At 30.8% G+C, this 19,079-nt stretch overlaps 1 protein-coding gene across 1 annotated transcript in view; it reads right to left on the reverse strand.

Moving 5' to 3' along the window:
* Window positions 1-18,808, reverse strand: part of LOC129233707 (cytoplasmic FMR1-interacting protein-like) — a 94,363-nt gene extending 75,555 nt beyond the window's left edge. Inside the window, exons 1-5 of the mRNA XM_054867685.1 lie at window positions 18,656-18,808; window positions 8,056-8,140; window positions 3,879-4,094; window positions 2,683-2,760; window positions 487-588 (exon numbers count right to left, since the gene is read on the reverse strand). Of these exons, the coding sequence (XP_054723660.1) occupies window positions 487-588; window positions 2,683-2,760; window positions 3,879-4,094; window positions 8,056-8,061 (402 nt within the window). The 5' untranslated portion in view covers window positions 8,062-8,140; window positions 18,656-18,808. The remainder of the gene's footprint in view (window positions 1-486; window positions 589-2,682; window positions 2,761-3,878; window positions 4,095-8,055; window positions 8,141-18,655) is intronic.
* Between the last annotated feature and the right edge of the window lie 271 nt (window positions 18,809-19,079).

Here is a 19,079-nt window from a genome sequence, read left to right on the forward strand (position 1 = left end):
AAATAGCATTATGCAAAACATTTCAAACAGGTAGTATTAGACAGATATGTTTAAAGAATTTCTACCCAATGTTTTGAAAATGCAAAAGAATTTCTAACCACTGTTTTCAAAATGCAACATTATGATTTAATATATTCTATGTATTTCTTGTACTATACTGAAAAACAGAATGATCATTCCTGCTAGTAAATTAAGATGTTGTAGTTTACATTTCTACTATTGACAAAAGGTTTATTTTATGAAAAAGAAGTACATTTGTTACATATTCAAAACAAAAAATTATCCAATAATAACACGAGTGAACACACAGTTCAGTAAGAAAATCATTTTTGTCTTCCTTAAAAAGTCAACACTTGCAAATCTTTAAAAATAAAAAATAAATGAATCTTAATACACATGACTTTAACAATGATACATGAGAAAAGGAATGTTAACTGGATAAAAATTAAAAAATAATGGGAAGCTGAAAAAAAATAATATATTTACCTGAAAATACATGAAGTTCAAAAGCTTGTTGACTTCAGGTGCTAAGACTTCAACTGTTTTCTCATATATTTCAACCCTATTAGGCTGCTCATTTGATTTTGGCTGAAAATGAAGAAAACGATAGTTTTTTAATAGTATGCTTTAATTTGACATCAATTAATACATTTTTTTTTTAATTCTAAGAATGAAATAAAAGAATTTTCATCTGTCTTACGAGTAACGCAATTTATATTATGGCATTTAAGGCTACAATTAAGTCCTAAAATGCGAAAAACTGACCAAAATTTTGATTTTTCATTTTTTTTTTTTAAATTAATCTTTGAACTGTGGTTTAGTCATAGCAAAACATTTTTCCAATTCGGACTTTTTTTACAGAAGTTATAAGCTGTTCTGTCAGTGTGATATTACACATTTTTTGAACAAATGTTTCATTTAAATGCAAATACCTGATAATCGTGAAATTACGATTCATGAGTATCTTTCCAATGCTCAGGATTTGTTTAATTGCTTTGAGTTTTTTCAGATTGATAATGAGATTCGAATTTTAAAAAAATAGGGAGCAAATTTTCGATACCATCATTTCTTTTTTTTTTAATCAGGCTTAAAACCTGATTTTATTGACTTTTTTCAGAAAAATTCAAAATTTTAACAAAAATTCAGTTTTTGACATCTTTTGAACAAAATGTTGTGGTTAATGAAATTTTGCTCCCCAAGTTTTCTTCAAATATAAAATATGCATCTAGAAAAATAGAAAAAATCAAGTGGAAAAAAAAATTGGTGCTCATGGAGTAATTTTTGCGGTTCAAACATTTACATTTAAAAAAAAAAATTCCTTTGTATTTTACAAACTATTCAAAATTTTTCAACAAAACTTTACATATTACTCCCCCTGATAACGGAATATACCTCATAAAAATTTCAGAATTGTATCTTCAAAATTTTTTTAAAAAAATGATTTTCATACTCCATTGTAGCCTTAACAGCAATGTATTTGACAGCACTTTGTACAGTTATACCCTCCCCCCTCCTTTCCCCTTTTTCATTAATCTTAGACTTTGAATTTAGAAGGAATATCCCTCTTTAGTAGTGATTTTAGGGAGAATTTTCCCCCTAGGTTTGGAAAGGAGGATTTAAAATTTCCACCATAATTAACAATAATATATTCCTACCAAAAAGGACCAAGGCTTTTATCTAACTATGTCATACATGAAAAAACGCATTTCCACTGAGCTCCAATTTCAGTGAAGGGCCATAAACACACACACACTAATGTACAAAAATTAAAACATTTACACACAAAAAATATTTTTTTACCCATTAATTTTAAAGGAATTATTTTATAAACTATTTCATTCATGCTAACGTTAAATGAGCCAAGTGTAATAATTTTTTCTTTTCATTCTATTAAAAATATGGTCCATTTTGTTACAATAAACAGGCATCAAAAATGCAACCTATTTCATTACAAGTTTAATCCAAGGCATGAAAATTTACAACAAATTAAGAGTTTCTTATTCTCTATCTTAAAAGTATCCATCAGTTAAAAGATTGAATTAATACATAATTAACAGAAATTTTGTTTTTTCTAAGTCTAAAAACTTGGGTTACAAAAATGTTTTTTCATCACAAAGTTAAAAAAAATAGCAAAGACATAAAGGAAAAAATAAAAATTATATTTCTGCCCCCCCCCTCTCCCCTCATTTTTTAATTGTTATCAATGATACACTGAGAAAAATGGCAGTTTCAAAAATAATTTGCAATCACTTAAAACTTTCGTTTTTAATCAAAACTATCATTCTGTCACACATGGAATTGCCCTGAACTAAAAGGTATTATTTTCATGTTATAGTCAACACAGAAAGGTACTATGAAATAAAATACTTTTAAGCAATTAAAATAAGAAAGAAACAAACAAAGGAGATAAAAGATATAACCATATTAGCAAAATAAAACATTAATAACTTGAATGGTAGAAAGATTTTTTAAGTCAATTTGAAAAACTTTTAAATGTTTTTCTAATTAAGATAGAAGTTTTAAACCTCGACTAAAAGTTGGACTAGATCTGGTGTAAAAAAAGTTGTTTTTTCAAGTGGTGTAAAAAAGAAAAATTGCTTAAGAATAGTTTCAGAGAGAATAAGATGTTTTGTAAAAATTTTGAGCATTTATAAAAATTATACAAAAGATTTCAATTTTTACTTGTGGAATTGCTCTTGAACAACATCTCCAAGTGTATAACATCACAGCATGCTCCTCACCTTCTTCTAACATTTCATTCTGAAAACCAAAAAAAAATTTGGTAACACATCATAAAAAATCATACTTTATTCTTAGATAAGGTCACACTAATACCGTATGAGTTTAAAGTTAAATTTCAAAACAAACTCATTAAATGTTTTTTTTTTTTTTTTTTTTGGTATTCACTAGCAAAACCATAAAATAAGAAGATGATGTGCTGCAAAATAAGTAAATTTTAAGAGTTCATCAAGACAAAAAGTCACTTACTGGCAGGGAGTCAATAATTTAAATCAACAGATTTCTTTTAAATGTTGATTTAAATTTTTTTTTTTTTCAATAAAGCCTTACAAATCCTCTTGAAAACCAAAAAACCAAATTTTACTAGTTATGTCCTTTTTTCAGTCAGTACAACCTTGCTTCTTTTTAATGATTTTATTCCTAGGGATTATTCACCCTTAGACCATTTTCATGCATTCAATTTCTCTCTTCTTACTCAAACGGAGAATTCAAATTTTTAGTCAGTGACTATTAGACAATTTTAAATTAGTTGCTACATTATTATTTTTTTTTATTTATTTATTCATTTTTTTTTTGAACTAAACGCTGTATTCAGTTTTTTGTTTTTTGTTTTTTGTTTTTTTTTCTTTTGGTAACGAAAAAAATTGAGGAATATAAAGCAACTACATTAAAAAATAGGTGTGAAGATAAGTCCTTGTGAATGAGGTCTGATCAATAGTATGTGCATTGTGCATATTTGTAGGAAATGGAAAAAGAAACTTAATATTAGTTCAATCAGAACTTTTGTTAAAAAATTAAAAGCGAGTACGTTTTTCAAAATCAAAAAACATATTTAAAAAATATTTTATCAAATTAAAAGGCTAAAGTTTTTTTTAACTATTTATACAAATAAACAGTGAATATAAAACTTTATGTATTTTTACAAGAAAGTAGACAAATTAAAAGGGGTGGATGTTTTATTATCTTCTCTACGTAAACACCAAAACTTAATTTTTCAAAAATCTAGCACATGTTTGAAATGAAGATTTTAGTTCAAAAAAAAAAAATAATAATAATAATGCAAAAGTATGCACTTAATATCAGAATTACCTAATAAAGCAAAATAAATATTTTGCAATACAAATACATAAATACATTACCAGCTCTGAATGAACAGTTGCTTCCTCAATGTACTTAGCAACACCTGTCACAAAGGCGTTGCGGTCCTCAAAATTTGTATCAAAATTTGCATGATACACAATACTGCATGGCTGAGCTTCAATACAAGGTTGTTGATCTGGCAATGGCAACTCATCCAGAACATCAACATTGGATAACGCATCTGACAGTGTCACCTTCTCTGCAGCCATGCTTTCCTTTAAATGGCAACAAGATAAATTAACTCACAAGATTAAACTGTGTTTTACAAAAGAAATTGGACAAAATGAACTAGTTTCGAAAACAAAAAAAATCCAATGATTTTAAATATGCTTAATAGGTAAAATTATTGCTATAATGTAACGTAGAATTATTACATAGTTCAATTGAATTATAACACAATATAATATCTAGTAAAATTTTATTTAATTAATTAATAATACGATCGTATATCTAGTGTAACCTAACAAATGTTCAAAGAAAATATTAATTGCACTTTGGTATTAAAGGTCAAGGTTCAGAAAATTTGTAAGTGGCCAGTGGCCACTAGAGCCAAAAAAACTTGGTGGCTGCAACTGTCGCCGAGTGTTGAAGCATAAAATGGGAGAGGAGTTTTTACTACCTTCTTAAAAAAACAAATAAATAGAACTTTACAGAATTACATTTTAAAAGCTATAAACCTTTTTTTTTTTTTCAAAATAAATAGATAAATAAACGTAAATCAATGAAAAGTCGGCAGAAAACAGCATTTTACAGGAAATTTACAAAAAATACACTTTTGCTGATAAAATTTCACTTTTCCAGAAAATAATTTTAAAAGAAAGCATAATTTCTTGTCGTTTTTATGTTATTTTCAGTAGTATGCACTGAGATAAGCATCCAATTCTGCTTTTGGAAACTTAGGCAATTAAATAGTCTTGTCTGCTTCCATCTTGCAAATGACCAAACATGGCGACTACGTGAAAAATTTAAGATATGAAGTAATTTTAATAATCAAAAACCCTCAAAAAATAATTTAGATGAAAGAGTCAGTTTTTAGCACATTAGCGTCTAAAGCAATACGGATAAAATAATATTCTGATCATAAAATTTGAAGGAAAAAATTTTGCATTTTTCAAGAAAATAATTAATCATCCAGGGGGGGGGGGGGGAATTAGCACATTTTGCAGAATGTTTAATAGTTTGCATTGTATTGCAATAGACATCCAATTATATTTTTGGAAACTTAGGCACTTAAAGAATCTTGTCTTCTTCCATCTTGGAAGTGACCAGACTGTGTAATTTGTAACATAAAAATAACTATAAAATGTAAAATCCTCATTAAACATCAATTTAATATAACTGTTATAGCTTTTAGCACATTAGCATCCAATGCAATAAGGATAAGATGAAATTTTCAAAAAAAAAAAATATTTCTTGAGAAAACTGTTTTAAATAAAAAAAAATAAATATAAAATGTTTTACAGCACATTTTGTATTGTTTCATTCGTTTACATCTGAATAAACAAATTCTAAAAAATTCTAAATACAAATAATTCTGCTTTGTTTTTGCATACTCAACCCATTAAGCGCCAAGTCTCCCATTTTGGGAACCTTCAATTAATATTTTTTTCTTCATCAAGTAATTAAGATATCATTTTGCAATTTTTAAAAATGAATGATAGAGAACCAAACTTTATTCCTAATTTTTTCAAAAAATTTTGGAATGTAAATTCCTTTTTAAAAAAATTTAAAATTTGCAAAAATTTTTTGTTTTTGCATTACACGGGAAAAAAATTCCCTAAAAATAATTAATGCGAATGTAAGAAATTCGAAACATGGAATATGAAGCTCAATAGAGCTTTTTTCAAATCACAACAAACAGGGGCCAAGAAAAACAATTTAAAGGAGTTATATTAGACTTTATTTACTGAAGTCCCAAAATGGGAGACTTGGCGTGTTCTGATTAGCAGAGCTAGTCATGCCTAACCCATTCTGCACGAATGAACTGTCCCCTTTTTTCCTGTGGAAGCCACAGCCCCCTTTGTATTTTCTCACTGTAAACACTCTTTTGTTGTTCAAGGTCAAGAGCAGGCACTTTTATCAAAACAAGTGACATTCCACTCGTTTAGAAAAAAGTTCTGGAATAATAGAGGTGCCAATCCTTCCTAAGGAAGATGACGCATCTATCTGAATTTCTACAGATCACGAAAGAGATTCCTGTAAAAGATCAAAATTCCCTTTAAAACTATTCCTCCCCCCATAAAAATATTTCCCTCCCCTCCTCCTTCAGGGCTCCCCCTTCAATAAGGGAGGTTGAATTTCAACAGAGAAATTTCTTCACTTTTTTTTTTTAAAGTCAAATATATAGTTAGAATTTTCGACTTTGCTACGAGCTTCAAACAATATTAAAATAATACATTTAAGCTTAAAACAAGAAGATGAGTGCAGTATCACTTATTAGTGAATTGCCAAATTCTGTTCAGATAGTTGAGAAAAATTTGTTTTAATGGAAATCGCTTAGATCACAGATAATGCGATAACTGTCTCAATTTACACTTTTTCAATTTATCGTAATTTGTTGGATGAAATCGGAGAAGAACTATAACCGTTGATAATTCCTCAATCTTAAGCATGCTGGACATTTATTTCTAAAAACATTATGATGATGCATGCATAAATCATGTCATCAAACATGTTATGAAGCAGTCGAAATGTTAACTGTAAAAAAAAGGCCTTGCCTACAATGACACAAATACACCGTCATGGAGCCCAAAAATATCTTAGTTCCATTTTATAAGAGTCATTTTATATAGTGCTTCGGGTCATCGCCATTTACCGTCGCTCGATCCTTGACATGGTTAAAAAATAAAAAAATTACCTCTTCTCTTTTTGCGTATGAAAATCCTAAGGCTTTTCGCTAAAAGGTTGTAAAATGTGTGGAAAAAGTTCCGTTTTTGAACAAAATGTATAAGAAGAAGGAATGAAACAAGAATGAAAACCAGACCTGGAGTGATGTACGGGCAGAGCGGGGGGGGGGGGGGGGACGTTATTAAGGGGCCGAACGGCTCAAGAAATTGAAAATAACTAGCATACTAATACTTATTAATGTTGTAAATGTACACTGCTAGCCCCTGGGCCTGGCCCCCACAGCTTTTGTTGCAAGGGTGCCCACAATTCATAGCTTTGGGTCTCATGAAAACTTAAAAGTTCTACATTTTAAAGCTCGAATATGTTAAATATGCACTTTAAGTACCAATCACTAGCTGTAAATTTTATGTTCATTACATAAAAAGGATTTTAGGGCTATCTAATTGCATTTAGCCAGAAATTATTCAAGTATCAACATAGTGACAGGGATATGTATGTTATCCCCATAAAACGCCAAGTCTCCCTTTTTGGGACCATACCATATCTCCTAACCTAATAAATATTTTTGCAAAATTTCAGCTACATATGATTAGAGATGTGTATTAAGCATCCAAACACATGAAAACTTAAGTACTTCCAATGTGGTTCATATAGCGATGCTTAATGGGTTAAACACTTCTAGTACTTTGCCTACTTCCATCTTGTGAGTGACCAAACATGGCGTCTATGTTTCACACGCAACTAAGAAGTATTGCCACTCTGGTCAAAATATGATCTTCCTTGATGAGGACCTCATCAGGAAGATCAGGAAGCATATCCTCAGGCATATGCTTCCCAAGCGATTTATTTTCTTCCACCTTCTAGAGTTTGTGCATAGTTCCTGTTCATCCCAAGATTTTTTTTCTTAGGAACAACAGGGGGGGGGGGGGGGGAATGGCGACTGAGGATGCGTTTTTAGGTCACCACTTTTTCAAACTAGGCAACGTGGCAACCCTGAATCTTGACCTTTATTTGGTATGAGTGATTTCAGGCATTTTTTTACTGTAAAAATAATTAAATTACCCAAAATGAAGCAGTTGAACATAGTTGCATTATATTATTGCATAATACTAAAAAAGAAATTACTAATTCTTATGGTATATATGTTTGAAAACAAATAAACAACAATAAATAATTAAAAACAAAATCTCAAAGTGCAGGTTTCATTTGTACTGGTTTTCTCTGATAAGTAAAGGATTGATTTCAATAATGTTCATTCCATAACATTTTCTTTTATCTTTTCAATTAAAAACGAGAATTCAAATTGTAAGCAACAAATGTAAAACATACCTTCATGTCTCAAGTTCAAAAACAAAGAAGGATCAACTAATTATTTTTTCCCCATCTCAGACTGTTCTTGAAGATTGCATTTTATCTGAAAAAATTAATTTAATATATATCAGAGCAAAATAAAACTAATCCACTCTTGATGTCTTGACTTCACTTAACTCAATTTTCTGCAAATGTCAAAATTTTCGATGGTCTCAAATTCCTCTAAATGTTAAATAACAAATTTTTTTTTTTTCATTAACTTGAAGTCTACTCTTCTTCTCTCGAAGTTTCAGGCAGCCATCTTTTAATGTTTATTGTTTTGATGTCTGCTTGTTTGACTTTAAGTAGCAAAACAAACTAACCACTTCACAGTCAAATGACAGAGAACATTCTTGAAACTATTTTACCATTTGCTCATTTAGTTCCTGAAAACATTACGGCGTGAGTTTAAATGACACGACACTAACTTTTTCTACAAGAGATAGAGCTGAAAGAAACTAGCTACTATAGAACATTTTTCAGTGGCTCGATTAGAAATAAGTGTCAGGTTCAATTATGACATTTGCCTCCAGCTCAGTCCATAATGAGAGTTCACACCCCGATCCACATCACTATTCATGCATGAGGATGAGGACAAAAAGTTGTACAAGGTGAAAGCAAATTTTAGGCTTGATCAAAAGATGCCAAAATGTTAACGAGTAAATCAATAAATGAGCTAGAAAACATTTTGAATTGTTGTATTTTTCTTGCAAATAGTACATTATGTTGCAATGGTACTTTGATTTTGCCCTAATATTGCATCTTCATCATAACAATAATAGCAGTACCCGCACAGTGATGCCCGTGCTAAAAATTTTTTGGAAGTCCGTTGAATTAAAAAAAATTGACGCCCCTCTCCCCTTCTAATGTGAAATGATCATTTTTCTTTGTATAAACTGCGTACACACCTTTTCAAAAAAAAAACTATCAAAGTTTCTTTGGAATTTAAAACGTTTTGTCAAATTATTTAAATTAGATTTACAGTTGCTTTAAAACTCTATTTAGCGAGGGAAGCAGTTTTTACTGCAATTTAAAATATTTCACCAAATAAACAAAAAAGGACATCAAATAATAACTTTCAAATGTAAAAATCATTCCGCAACTCTACTGTTTATCCCCAAACTTGCCCAGAAACCACACTATCATAATACATCCTTCTAACAAAGAAAAAACATCCAGTGGAACATTCAAAAATCATCTTCAGAAAAAAAGAAGAAAATGTCGCACATTGCACTCTAATAAAAACAAATCAAAAGTTTCTTTTCTTTCAAAACAAATCGCCAAAACAATGAATTACATTAACGGTTGCTTTAAAGGGCAGTTTTCATAAGGTGGGAGCAAACACAGACCTCAACTTTGAAGCTTTAACATCAAATAACTTTCATTTTAATAAACATTACCTTCATTTAAAGTTTTGAGTTAAATTATAATACTGTATGGAGACAAGAATTGACATAAATTTTGGAAAAAGTGTTCTTTACATACTCTTTTAAAAATATTTTCCCTGCTAATAGGCACAACTAAGCAAATGAAACATCAAAAAAAAATTTTTTTTTTTAAATTATTTCCATATGTTTCAAAAAAAAATTAAGGGTATGAATCTCAAACTGAATATTTTTTTGATAATATTTTCCACAAATTACAAAAGTAAAGACATATTATTTATTTTGTAAACGATTTTAGAAAAAAAGGAAGTTGGAAGTTTTGAGAACTATATATGATTTATATGTTTTAAAGGTATTTTTCGATCCTCAAAATCAATTTTTAATTATTTTAAAATGTTTTCATATGCTTTTATGCAGTATCTTTGAAGCAAAACCCTTTTTCTCAAACATATATGTGAGATGTCCAAATTGCGTTACAATCTAGACGCCGATAATTCCGTCCATTTCTTCAATATTACAAATGATCTTCTGTCTTGTAACCTGAATAAAAAAGGCTATCATAATGGTAATTTCTTTAATCCATTGGTTTTTATCACAATTAATATGCATTTTATCATAATTAATTGCATTGAACATAACATAAATAACAGTAGAACGCAAGTTTTGATCGTAACACCAAGTTTCGATCGTAAAGAACACATTTAAGTAAACAAAACGGCGGCCGAAAATCACCAAGCAAACCCCGATTGGCAACAACACACAGCGTATGATAAGCAAAGGGCTACCAGCTGGGAATTCCAGTTTCCGCCAACAGAGTCGGTTTTGGTGACTTTATCACCTGACATTTAAGTAAACAAAACGGCGGCCGAAAATCACCAAGCAAACCCCGATTGGCAACAACACACAGCGTATGATAAGCAAAGGGCTACCAGCTGGGAATTCCGTTTTCCGCCAACAGAGTCGGTTTTGGTGACTTTATCACCTGAGCTGGCAAATTGGATGGGGGTTTTCGGATTCTACAAAATCATAACAAAATTTTATTACTTAAAGACCAGTATATAAAGTCATTCATATACTTCATAAATCCGCTACTTTTCATTGCAAAATTAATAAAATTTTCATTATGAAAGTTCAAAAACTGAAACTTTCATTATGATGATGTCCAAAATTTGTTACCTACAGACCGATCATTAAATTCGCTATTTATTAAATTTTATAAATACTTGCTGTCTTTTTATGTTTGTATATGATGTTTTAGGTGTACATACTATGCAATAAAACTAAAATTGATGTCAAATTTCAAAATTTGTTCAGAATTAACTTTTTTGTTCCTACCTTTTGAGAACTACCCTAAAACAATAATCCTAGACTCAATTGCTCAGCGCCTAACGACCAACCACGCTACTGGAACCCAGCCATTTTGCAAGTGAGGTGGATGTTTTTTCTTTGGCAATAATAAATGTTTCGCCAAACAAACAAAAAAATATAAAATCACATTAACAGTAGCTTTTAAATCTTTATATATACTAAGTGATGCATTGCCCGCTTTGCTCAGTCTACCTTGAAAATAAAAATTGTGCCAAGTGTAGAGATGTAAAATTTCCGGAAATTTTGAAGTGTTTTTTAAAACAAAAACCAGTTTTTTACCATTTTTTTTCGGGAAAATTTGGAAAAAATGGAAATTTTGATTTTTTTATGAATAAAATTAGGGTTTCTTAATAGCTCTGTGATTCTTAGAACATATAAAGGGTTTATCATTAAAAAATATATGCTATCCACATGTCTTCTTTTTCTGCTTGACAGAAATACACATAAAGGTAAGATTAATTAAGAAAAAAAACCTTTTTGTTTTATAACTGAGAGCTTTCATGGTCAAACACCAGAAATAAGTCTAGTCGTCATCAAACAATTAATACTGCGTAATGTGTGTCTAATCATGAAAATTATATTTTATATTTTAGACTTCCTTCGAAACTTGAAATATTAATTGAAATTTTCGACTTTCAAACTTTTTTTTTTTTTGATAGAAAAATAATACAATGTTACTGTCTGAAAATAAAAGCTATTGAGTTTTGATTTTTTCCAACCCAGTCTTAGTCCAAATCAAAACTAAATTGGTTTTTCTTAAGCTGAACCAAAACTTAAACTGGAGTTTCAGTTTATTCATATGGCCGTGCTAAGCACAGTTAGTAAAAGTAGTCATACCAGCTCTTTTGAACAAAACTGAGTTATTAGAACCAAATTGTTCTCTGTTTCGTATTTAACATAATAAATAAAATGCTTTAGGGTCATTTGATCAAGAACTTAAAAAAATAAAAACAAGAAGTTCTGTCTAGAACTAGACGAACCTACTTTCCCGTATACCCATACTACTTTCTAGTACCTGATCAATATTCTCAAAAATAGCTAAAATCGCAAATTTTTTGAAACATATTTTTAAAATACTTTAAGCTGATTTCTAGGAATAAAATATTCCTCACTCATCTAAAAAAATTAAATGAGTAAAAAAAAAAAATAGCAGCAACTTTTAAACAAAGCAGCTAATGCATTTTTTTCCATTAAAAAAATCTTTAACAGCTTTCAAAACGAAAAAATAATAATTAAAATTAATAAGCTCATTAAAACAAATACATCATATCAAAAAAAAAATTGTTTATTTTTTCCCTGTTGCCAAAAACAATTTTTTAAATGAAAACAAGTCAAATTAACAATAAATATTTCACAGTCAAAACCATAGCTGCAGAGTCGGAGTCAATCTCATTTTGGGGTAAAGGAGTCAGAGTCGAATATCCAAGAATCAGAGTCGGTCATCTGTCCTCCGTGTATAAATGTTTGCCAAAGCTACGAAGTCAGAGTCTAAGTCGGGGAGTCGGAGTCCGATTAATCGTCGGGCATAGGAGTCGAAGTCGGAGTCAAGTGCCCCTAAATTCTCAGAGTCGAAGTCTGTAGTTTGGCGTCAAGAGCTATTTCCAACAAAATTTATTTGAAAAAAATCTGCCTTCAAGTACAGAATCTACATTGACTTTCAGTTTCCTCGTAGGCGTTGTTAAGGGATTTGAACTGTTCATAATTGAACGGAAAATTAATCAAATCAAAAAGATATTTTATATACAAGTTTTTCATCAAAAGCTTTTTCCTACAAAGTTTGTTTTAAGCAAATTTGCCTCACAGTTCGGAATTCCCTTGAATTTTCCCGTAGGCGCTAATGTTAAGTTTTTTTGAACTGTTCAAAATTGAACAAAAAATAGTTCAAATCAAAAAGTGAAACATGGGAATGAGGTGTCCTCGCCAAGATCTTTCGAACAAAAAAAAAGTTTGTTCGAATCGGACTATTCATTCAAAAGTTATTAGGGGGGGACAGACAGACCGACAGACATTTTTCCCCATCTCAATACCCTACTTTCCAATTTTTAATTTTTCAACATTTATTTAATTATTTTATTTATTTTTGACTTTTTTTTTTGTATTTTGCGATATTTTTAAGATGCATTAAGCCTTCTTTCATGCTTTTTTCTTCTTTTTCTGATTTTTACTGGGAAAGTAGGCTAAAAAAGCAGCACCTTTTAAACAAAGCAGCTAATACACTTTTTTCCCTTAAAAAAAAAAATTCTTTAACAGCTTTCAAAACGAAAAAATAATAATTAAAATTATTAATAAGCTTATTAAAATAAATACATCATATCAAAAAAAAAAAAATAGTCTTTTTCCCCTGTTGCCAAAAATAATTTTTTAAATGAATTAATGCACTTACCAAAATAAATAAAAACAATAAAATGTCAACTTAAAAAAATACTTTTCATTGTCAAAAAAAAAAAAATCGTCTGCGCATATTGTTATATAGAAACATAAATGACTTCGAGTTTATTCGCCGAAAACTGAATACCTAAATTAAAACTTTAGCGTGAAAATAAAAACAAATCATATCAACAATAATTATTTCACAGTGAAAACCATAGCTGCGGAGTCGGAGTCCGAGTCAATCTCATTTAGGGATAAAGGAGTCGGAGACGAATATCCAAGAATCGGAGTCAGTCATTTGTCCTCCGTGTATAAATTTTTGCCAAAGCTACGAAGTCCGAGTCGAAGTCGGGAAGTCGGAGTCCGATTAATAGTCGGGCACAGGAGTCGGAGTCAGGTGCCTCTAAATTCTCCGAGTCGGAGTCTGGAGTTTGGCGTCAAGAGCTATTTCCAACAAAATTTGTTTGAAATAAATCCGCCTTCAAGTACGGAATCTACATTAACTTTCAGTTTCCTCGTAGGCGCTAATGTTAAGTTTTTTTGAACTGTTCAAAATTGAACAAAAAATAGTTCAAATCAAAAAGTGAAATATGGGAATTAGGTGTCCTCGCCGAGATCTTTCGAACAAAAAAAAGTTTGTTCAAATCGGACTATTCATTCAAAAGTTATTAGGGGGGGGGACAGACAGACCGACAGACATTTTTCCCCATCTCAATACCCTACTTTCCAATTTTTAATTTTTCGATATTTATTTAATTATTTCGGAACTGATGTGATATACCCCACCTTTGGCGACTTTTTCCTGTTGGCGCCAAGAAAGCGTCGCCAAGAAAACGATGTATGACGACATATGTCATACATCGTTCTTAGCGATGCTTTTTTAGCGCCAACAGGAAAAAATCAGATAAGAAAACATGATCAAAGCACTTCAGAACACAATATATATAAAAACAACATAAAAGCACAACAAAAAACATCACGAATATATGCTTCAAAAATGTACAGGGCCGGGGTTTTTTGTAAGCATATTTAAAATACAATGTAATAAATTATTGTATTAATTACAAGTCGAAATTAATGCATTAATTTTTTTTTCATCATTTCTCCGGGATACGAGCCCTCGGTCTCATAGTACTTTCGTAATGAGACCTCGGCTCGCCGGCCCTGCCTCGGTCTCATTACGAAAGTACTATGAGACCTCTGGCTCGCCAGGACCTCGCTCCGCTCGGTCCGTTATCCCTCCGACTGTTAATATACATTACAGTCGGAGTATGATCACAGTTTTGTATACTACAAGATTCCCTCAAGGATTTGTAAAAACAAAGAATTTTGGAAGTGAGAGGTTTTTTTTTGAATTCTAAAATAAAGAACTTACCTTTTTATATGGTATAAATATTCACACTCAGTCTAAAACAATACATCATATGACAATGGCACGTTACAGATACACACCACGTTGGAGTTAACTTTTAATTAATCTTCAAGTTTGAAGAAACTGACATTTTCTAATGTTTTTACTTCAAAACACAACTACTGAATTTAAACTAACACAAAATAAGCATTCCTGTAAGGTATATTGCACGAAACAACACCACGTCGTAAAATCCCCCTAAGAGCGGAACATATGTGCACCTACCTCCACGGACACACGTGCGAAAAGAATTAGTTCACATCTGTACTTCCCAGGTATATTCTGCAGGGTTACTAGGGCCCGGAAAAAGTTTTATCGCCAACGTTGGCAATTTTCGAAATGAGCTAAAAATTCTATCCTCGCCAAGGGGGGGGGGGGGGGGTATATCACATCTGTACCAATATTTCATTTATTTTTGATTTTTTTTTTTTTTTTTTTTGTTTTTCGCGACATTTTTAAGATGCATTAAGCCTTTTTTCATGCTTTTTTCTTCTTTTTCTGACTTTTACTGGGAAAGTAGGCTAAAAAAAAAGGATCTGAATGAAATATATGGAAGAGCCAAACTTTAAAACACAATATCTCAGCCTGAGTCCAACTTCAAATTCCACTTATATAGGCAATATATAGGGTGCGGCAAAAAAGATATCGGACGAAAATTGTATCATCGAGTGGAAGAAAGGTAATTTCATTTTAATAAGTGCCTAATTTATTTTTGTTTCTCACTTTATTAGAAAATAGTTTACAATATATTTCCTAGTTTGTGTATTGTTTTTCAGTTTTCCTTACTATTTTAAATAAAATACCTGCTATTTTAAGTTGTTTAACCAAGTAGAACAACAGTTCGATTGCTTGTTGTGCCCCGGCAAACAGTATTTGAAACGGTATGTCGTTTCGAGTGGCTTGGAAATGATCGTCGATGTACGGAAAGTTGACAAAATGAACAATGAACATTTGAGTTAATCATCAGGTCATCCAAAAGTGAATTCAATGAAATCCTTGGGTTTCCACGAGAGCAGTCATTCATAAGATGGGAACTTGTAACCAGCGACTAAGGTTTATTCAAACGTTTCATTATAAGGATAAGCGCGACTAAGGGGAAAAACAGCTCAAACAGAAGTTTTACAAGTTCCAAAAAGTTCAGGCATTTGTATGACTCCAAAGATGCCAAAAACGTTTGAGACAGGCCGCAAGGCCACGCTGAAAGAGATAGTATTCAACCAGCTCATATCCCCCAGAACAATAAGAATTGGTCTGTAGCCAAGCACCTTAAAACATGTTAAATATCGCCAAAATCCGAAAGTCTGTGATGGAATCAGCACAAGCGAAAAAAAAAACTCCAGTTTTTTGTGGATGAGGGCCGTAAAATGAATCAAAAAGTGAACCAGAAGGACATTTTAGAAGTTATTGTACTTCTGTGGGCCTAAGAACACTTCAGCAATGAATTTTCCTTGAACTCCACACCGATTCATAAGGGCGAAAAAAGACAAGAGTGGTGCAAGGCGCATTTTTTTGACATAATATTATCCTTTAAGTGGACGCTCTACTCGCTAGACCTCAATCCCATTTATTACACTGTATGGTCTATTTAGGAGTCGAAGGTCTACCCTAAACTACACGTAAGTTTGAACTCTCTAAACAAAATGCTTTATAGGGAATAGGATTGATTAAAGGACTTGCGGCTCTTGAATGAAAAATTCAATAAGCAGTTGCATCTCTGTATCACTGCAAAAAGCTGCTAGTTTGAAACCAATTGAATTTATTGATTGCTAAAGGTCTACTCATATTATTATTTTTTATGTTTTGTTGATTTATTCATTTTTAATAAAGTTTCATGCAAAATTGCTTGCCCAGGTTTTTTTGCTGCACCCTGTACATTTGATTCGCACAGTCACCAGAAACATAGTTTTGTAATTGATGTTATGCTTGTTTGTTTCATGAAGAAGGAAAATAAATTCTTCACTAAAGTTATTGGTTTAAGCTTTTTTGCAAAAAGTATTATTAAATGTTTTCTGATCTATATGCAAATTATATTATCATACAAAAACTTGCATTAAGGTTAGACAGTATTTTAACATAAAACGGGGGAGGGGGGGAAAAGGAAATTGCATCAGACTTTAAGTGGGGAAAATTTTCTAATCACTTTTTGCTGAAAATTTCAATTAAAACCCTGAAAAGTTGAAAAAATTAATTTTTTTTTTCAATTTTTCCGAAGCGGAAATTTACTCCTTTGGAAAAAAACGGTTTTTTTCGGAAAATTTACGGTTTTTTTCCGACTGTTTTCACCTCTAGCCAAGTGACGTATATATTCAACAATCAGGCTTAAATAAATGAAAAAAAAAAAAAAAAAAAAACATGCAAAATTACCCTTCCAAAAAATGACGGCAGATATTAAAATACTTTTAAGAAATTAAAATGCGAAAGATGGATTTTTTTAAAGAATGAAATAAAATAAGTTTAAGAAATTAAATGAAAAATAAAGAAACAATGGATTCAAAAAGCGTAACCGTGGAAACGTGAAAATAAAATGGTTAACAACCTGAATCAAAATGACATTTTTTAAATTTGATTTAAAAACACTTGTAACTCTTTTCCTTTGAAGATAGAAGCTAAGTTTTTCCACCATAGGTCAAGAGAGATCTGGAGTAAAAAATGTCACTTTTTCCAATGGTCTCAAAATGAAAACTGTGGGACAATTTTTTCACTTTTTATTAATCAACTTACTGAAGAAAGTAGTGCCTACATTTCAGCTAAGCCTAAAAAAGTTCGAGCTAAAAACGCAAATTACTCCCACCGTAATTAAGTTAGAGTATTGAAACAAATTTAGAATGCTTCAAATTCTACCCTTTTCAACAATATATAATATTAATGTGCAAATAATTTTTCACTCCCATATTCGGGAATTCATGTGAAATATGGGCCTAAATTGGAATAAAAAAAGAACTATTTATCGGATTTTTTCGAACTATAGCCTATTTCATTCAGTAAGAAAGCACCTTTCATATAGTGAAGGAATTTTTCAAATAGGTGCAGTGGTTCCGGAGATTACTTTGAACATATAAACACACAAAAAATCCACCCTCTCTTTATAATATTAGTATGGATTGTTGTAGCATAGGTGAAGTTTTGAAGATTAATTAAATTCAAAAGGAAAAAATCAATAACAATAACATCAGTCTGTTTAAGGTCTCTTTTCAGTTCTGCTCCCCCAAATATCCTTTTACAAAACTTGCAATCACAAAAACGGATACAGATTGAATTTTTTTATTAAAATTACTTTCTTTGGCTGCCTTTAATTACGTCCTACATAAATTCCATATAATGCAATTGCATGACGAGTTAATATTTCTTCAAAAAACTACATTGCTTACTTTTAAAATTACTTTTCTCTCTCTCTCTCACTTATTACAAGAAAGTTCAAATTTGTAAAAATTGGAATTTTCCAGAGCGCTAGAAGAAGCTAAACAAATTCCGAAATTGAAGAGAAAATGCAATAAAAAAAATCTCTCAAGACATTTAAATAAAACTATGCAACATAAAAATAAGACAAAACCTTGAACTGAGACGTTAATCATCTCAGGCAAATGGATATTTGCAATTGCTATCCATATTTCACAAAAATAGCTGATTTTCATTGCATAAAACAATCGTGAAATCCCACAGAATACACCATAATAAACTTAATTTTAACTGCGTACGACAACATTTCGTGTCATAAAACGAATTTATTTATGTCACATTATGCACAACAGTTTTACTTATGAAAACAAAAACACAGCAATAAAGAATTTACCATTCAATCATGATATACACATAAAAAGAAGTATATGGATAGTTCTAATACCTTACACATCTCAATCAAAATACTGAACTTCGCTTCAATAAAAAATCCAAAAGTAGTTAATGAAATAAACTATCTTACGTGATCATCACCAGAAATATAAAAATTTGATTCTTTTAATGTGAAATGGAGAGAAAGAAAACTTTTTAACACTCATCTGACAATGCTAACACAACACAAACACACATATGATTAAAGGAACCATACCCACTATATCTTTAATTTTCAATCAGATAATGATAAACAGAAGATAAGCAAGCTTTTAGAAGCAAATACAATCATAAAAATATCATTAATATTAATTAATAGCTATGTAATTTTCATCCCGGATGCTCAATATTTTCTTAAAACAGGTGTAGTGTGTTGCCAACTAATTAAATAAAATGGGAGCCAGATGTATGAATCATGGAAGGAAATAAAGAGGAGTGGCATAGATAATTTTTATATTTTATTTTTCACACCTAAGTGATGAATAAACACCTTAAGAGTTAATAGTCATACTTCATGACGCTTTTATATCGTTAGAATTTGAGAAATTAATGTCCAACTGATACTTTTTGTGAAAGGCTTCATTTGAGAAATTTAAGCCATAGAAAAGGACATTTCCTCCTTTACTCCATGCATGCTCCTT

This window comes from Uloborus diversus, chromosome 1 (genome assembly GCF_026930045.1).
Source record: "Uloborus diversus isolate 005 chromosome 1, Udiv.v.3.1, whole genome shotgun sequence".
NCBI lineage: Eukaryota > Metazoa > Arthropoda > Arachnida > Araneae > Uloboridae > Uloborus > Uloborus diversus.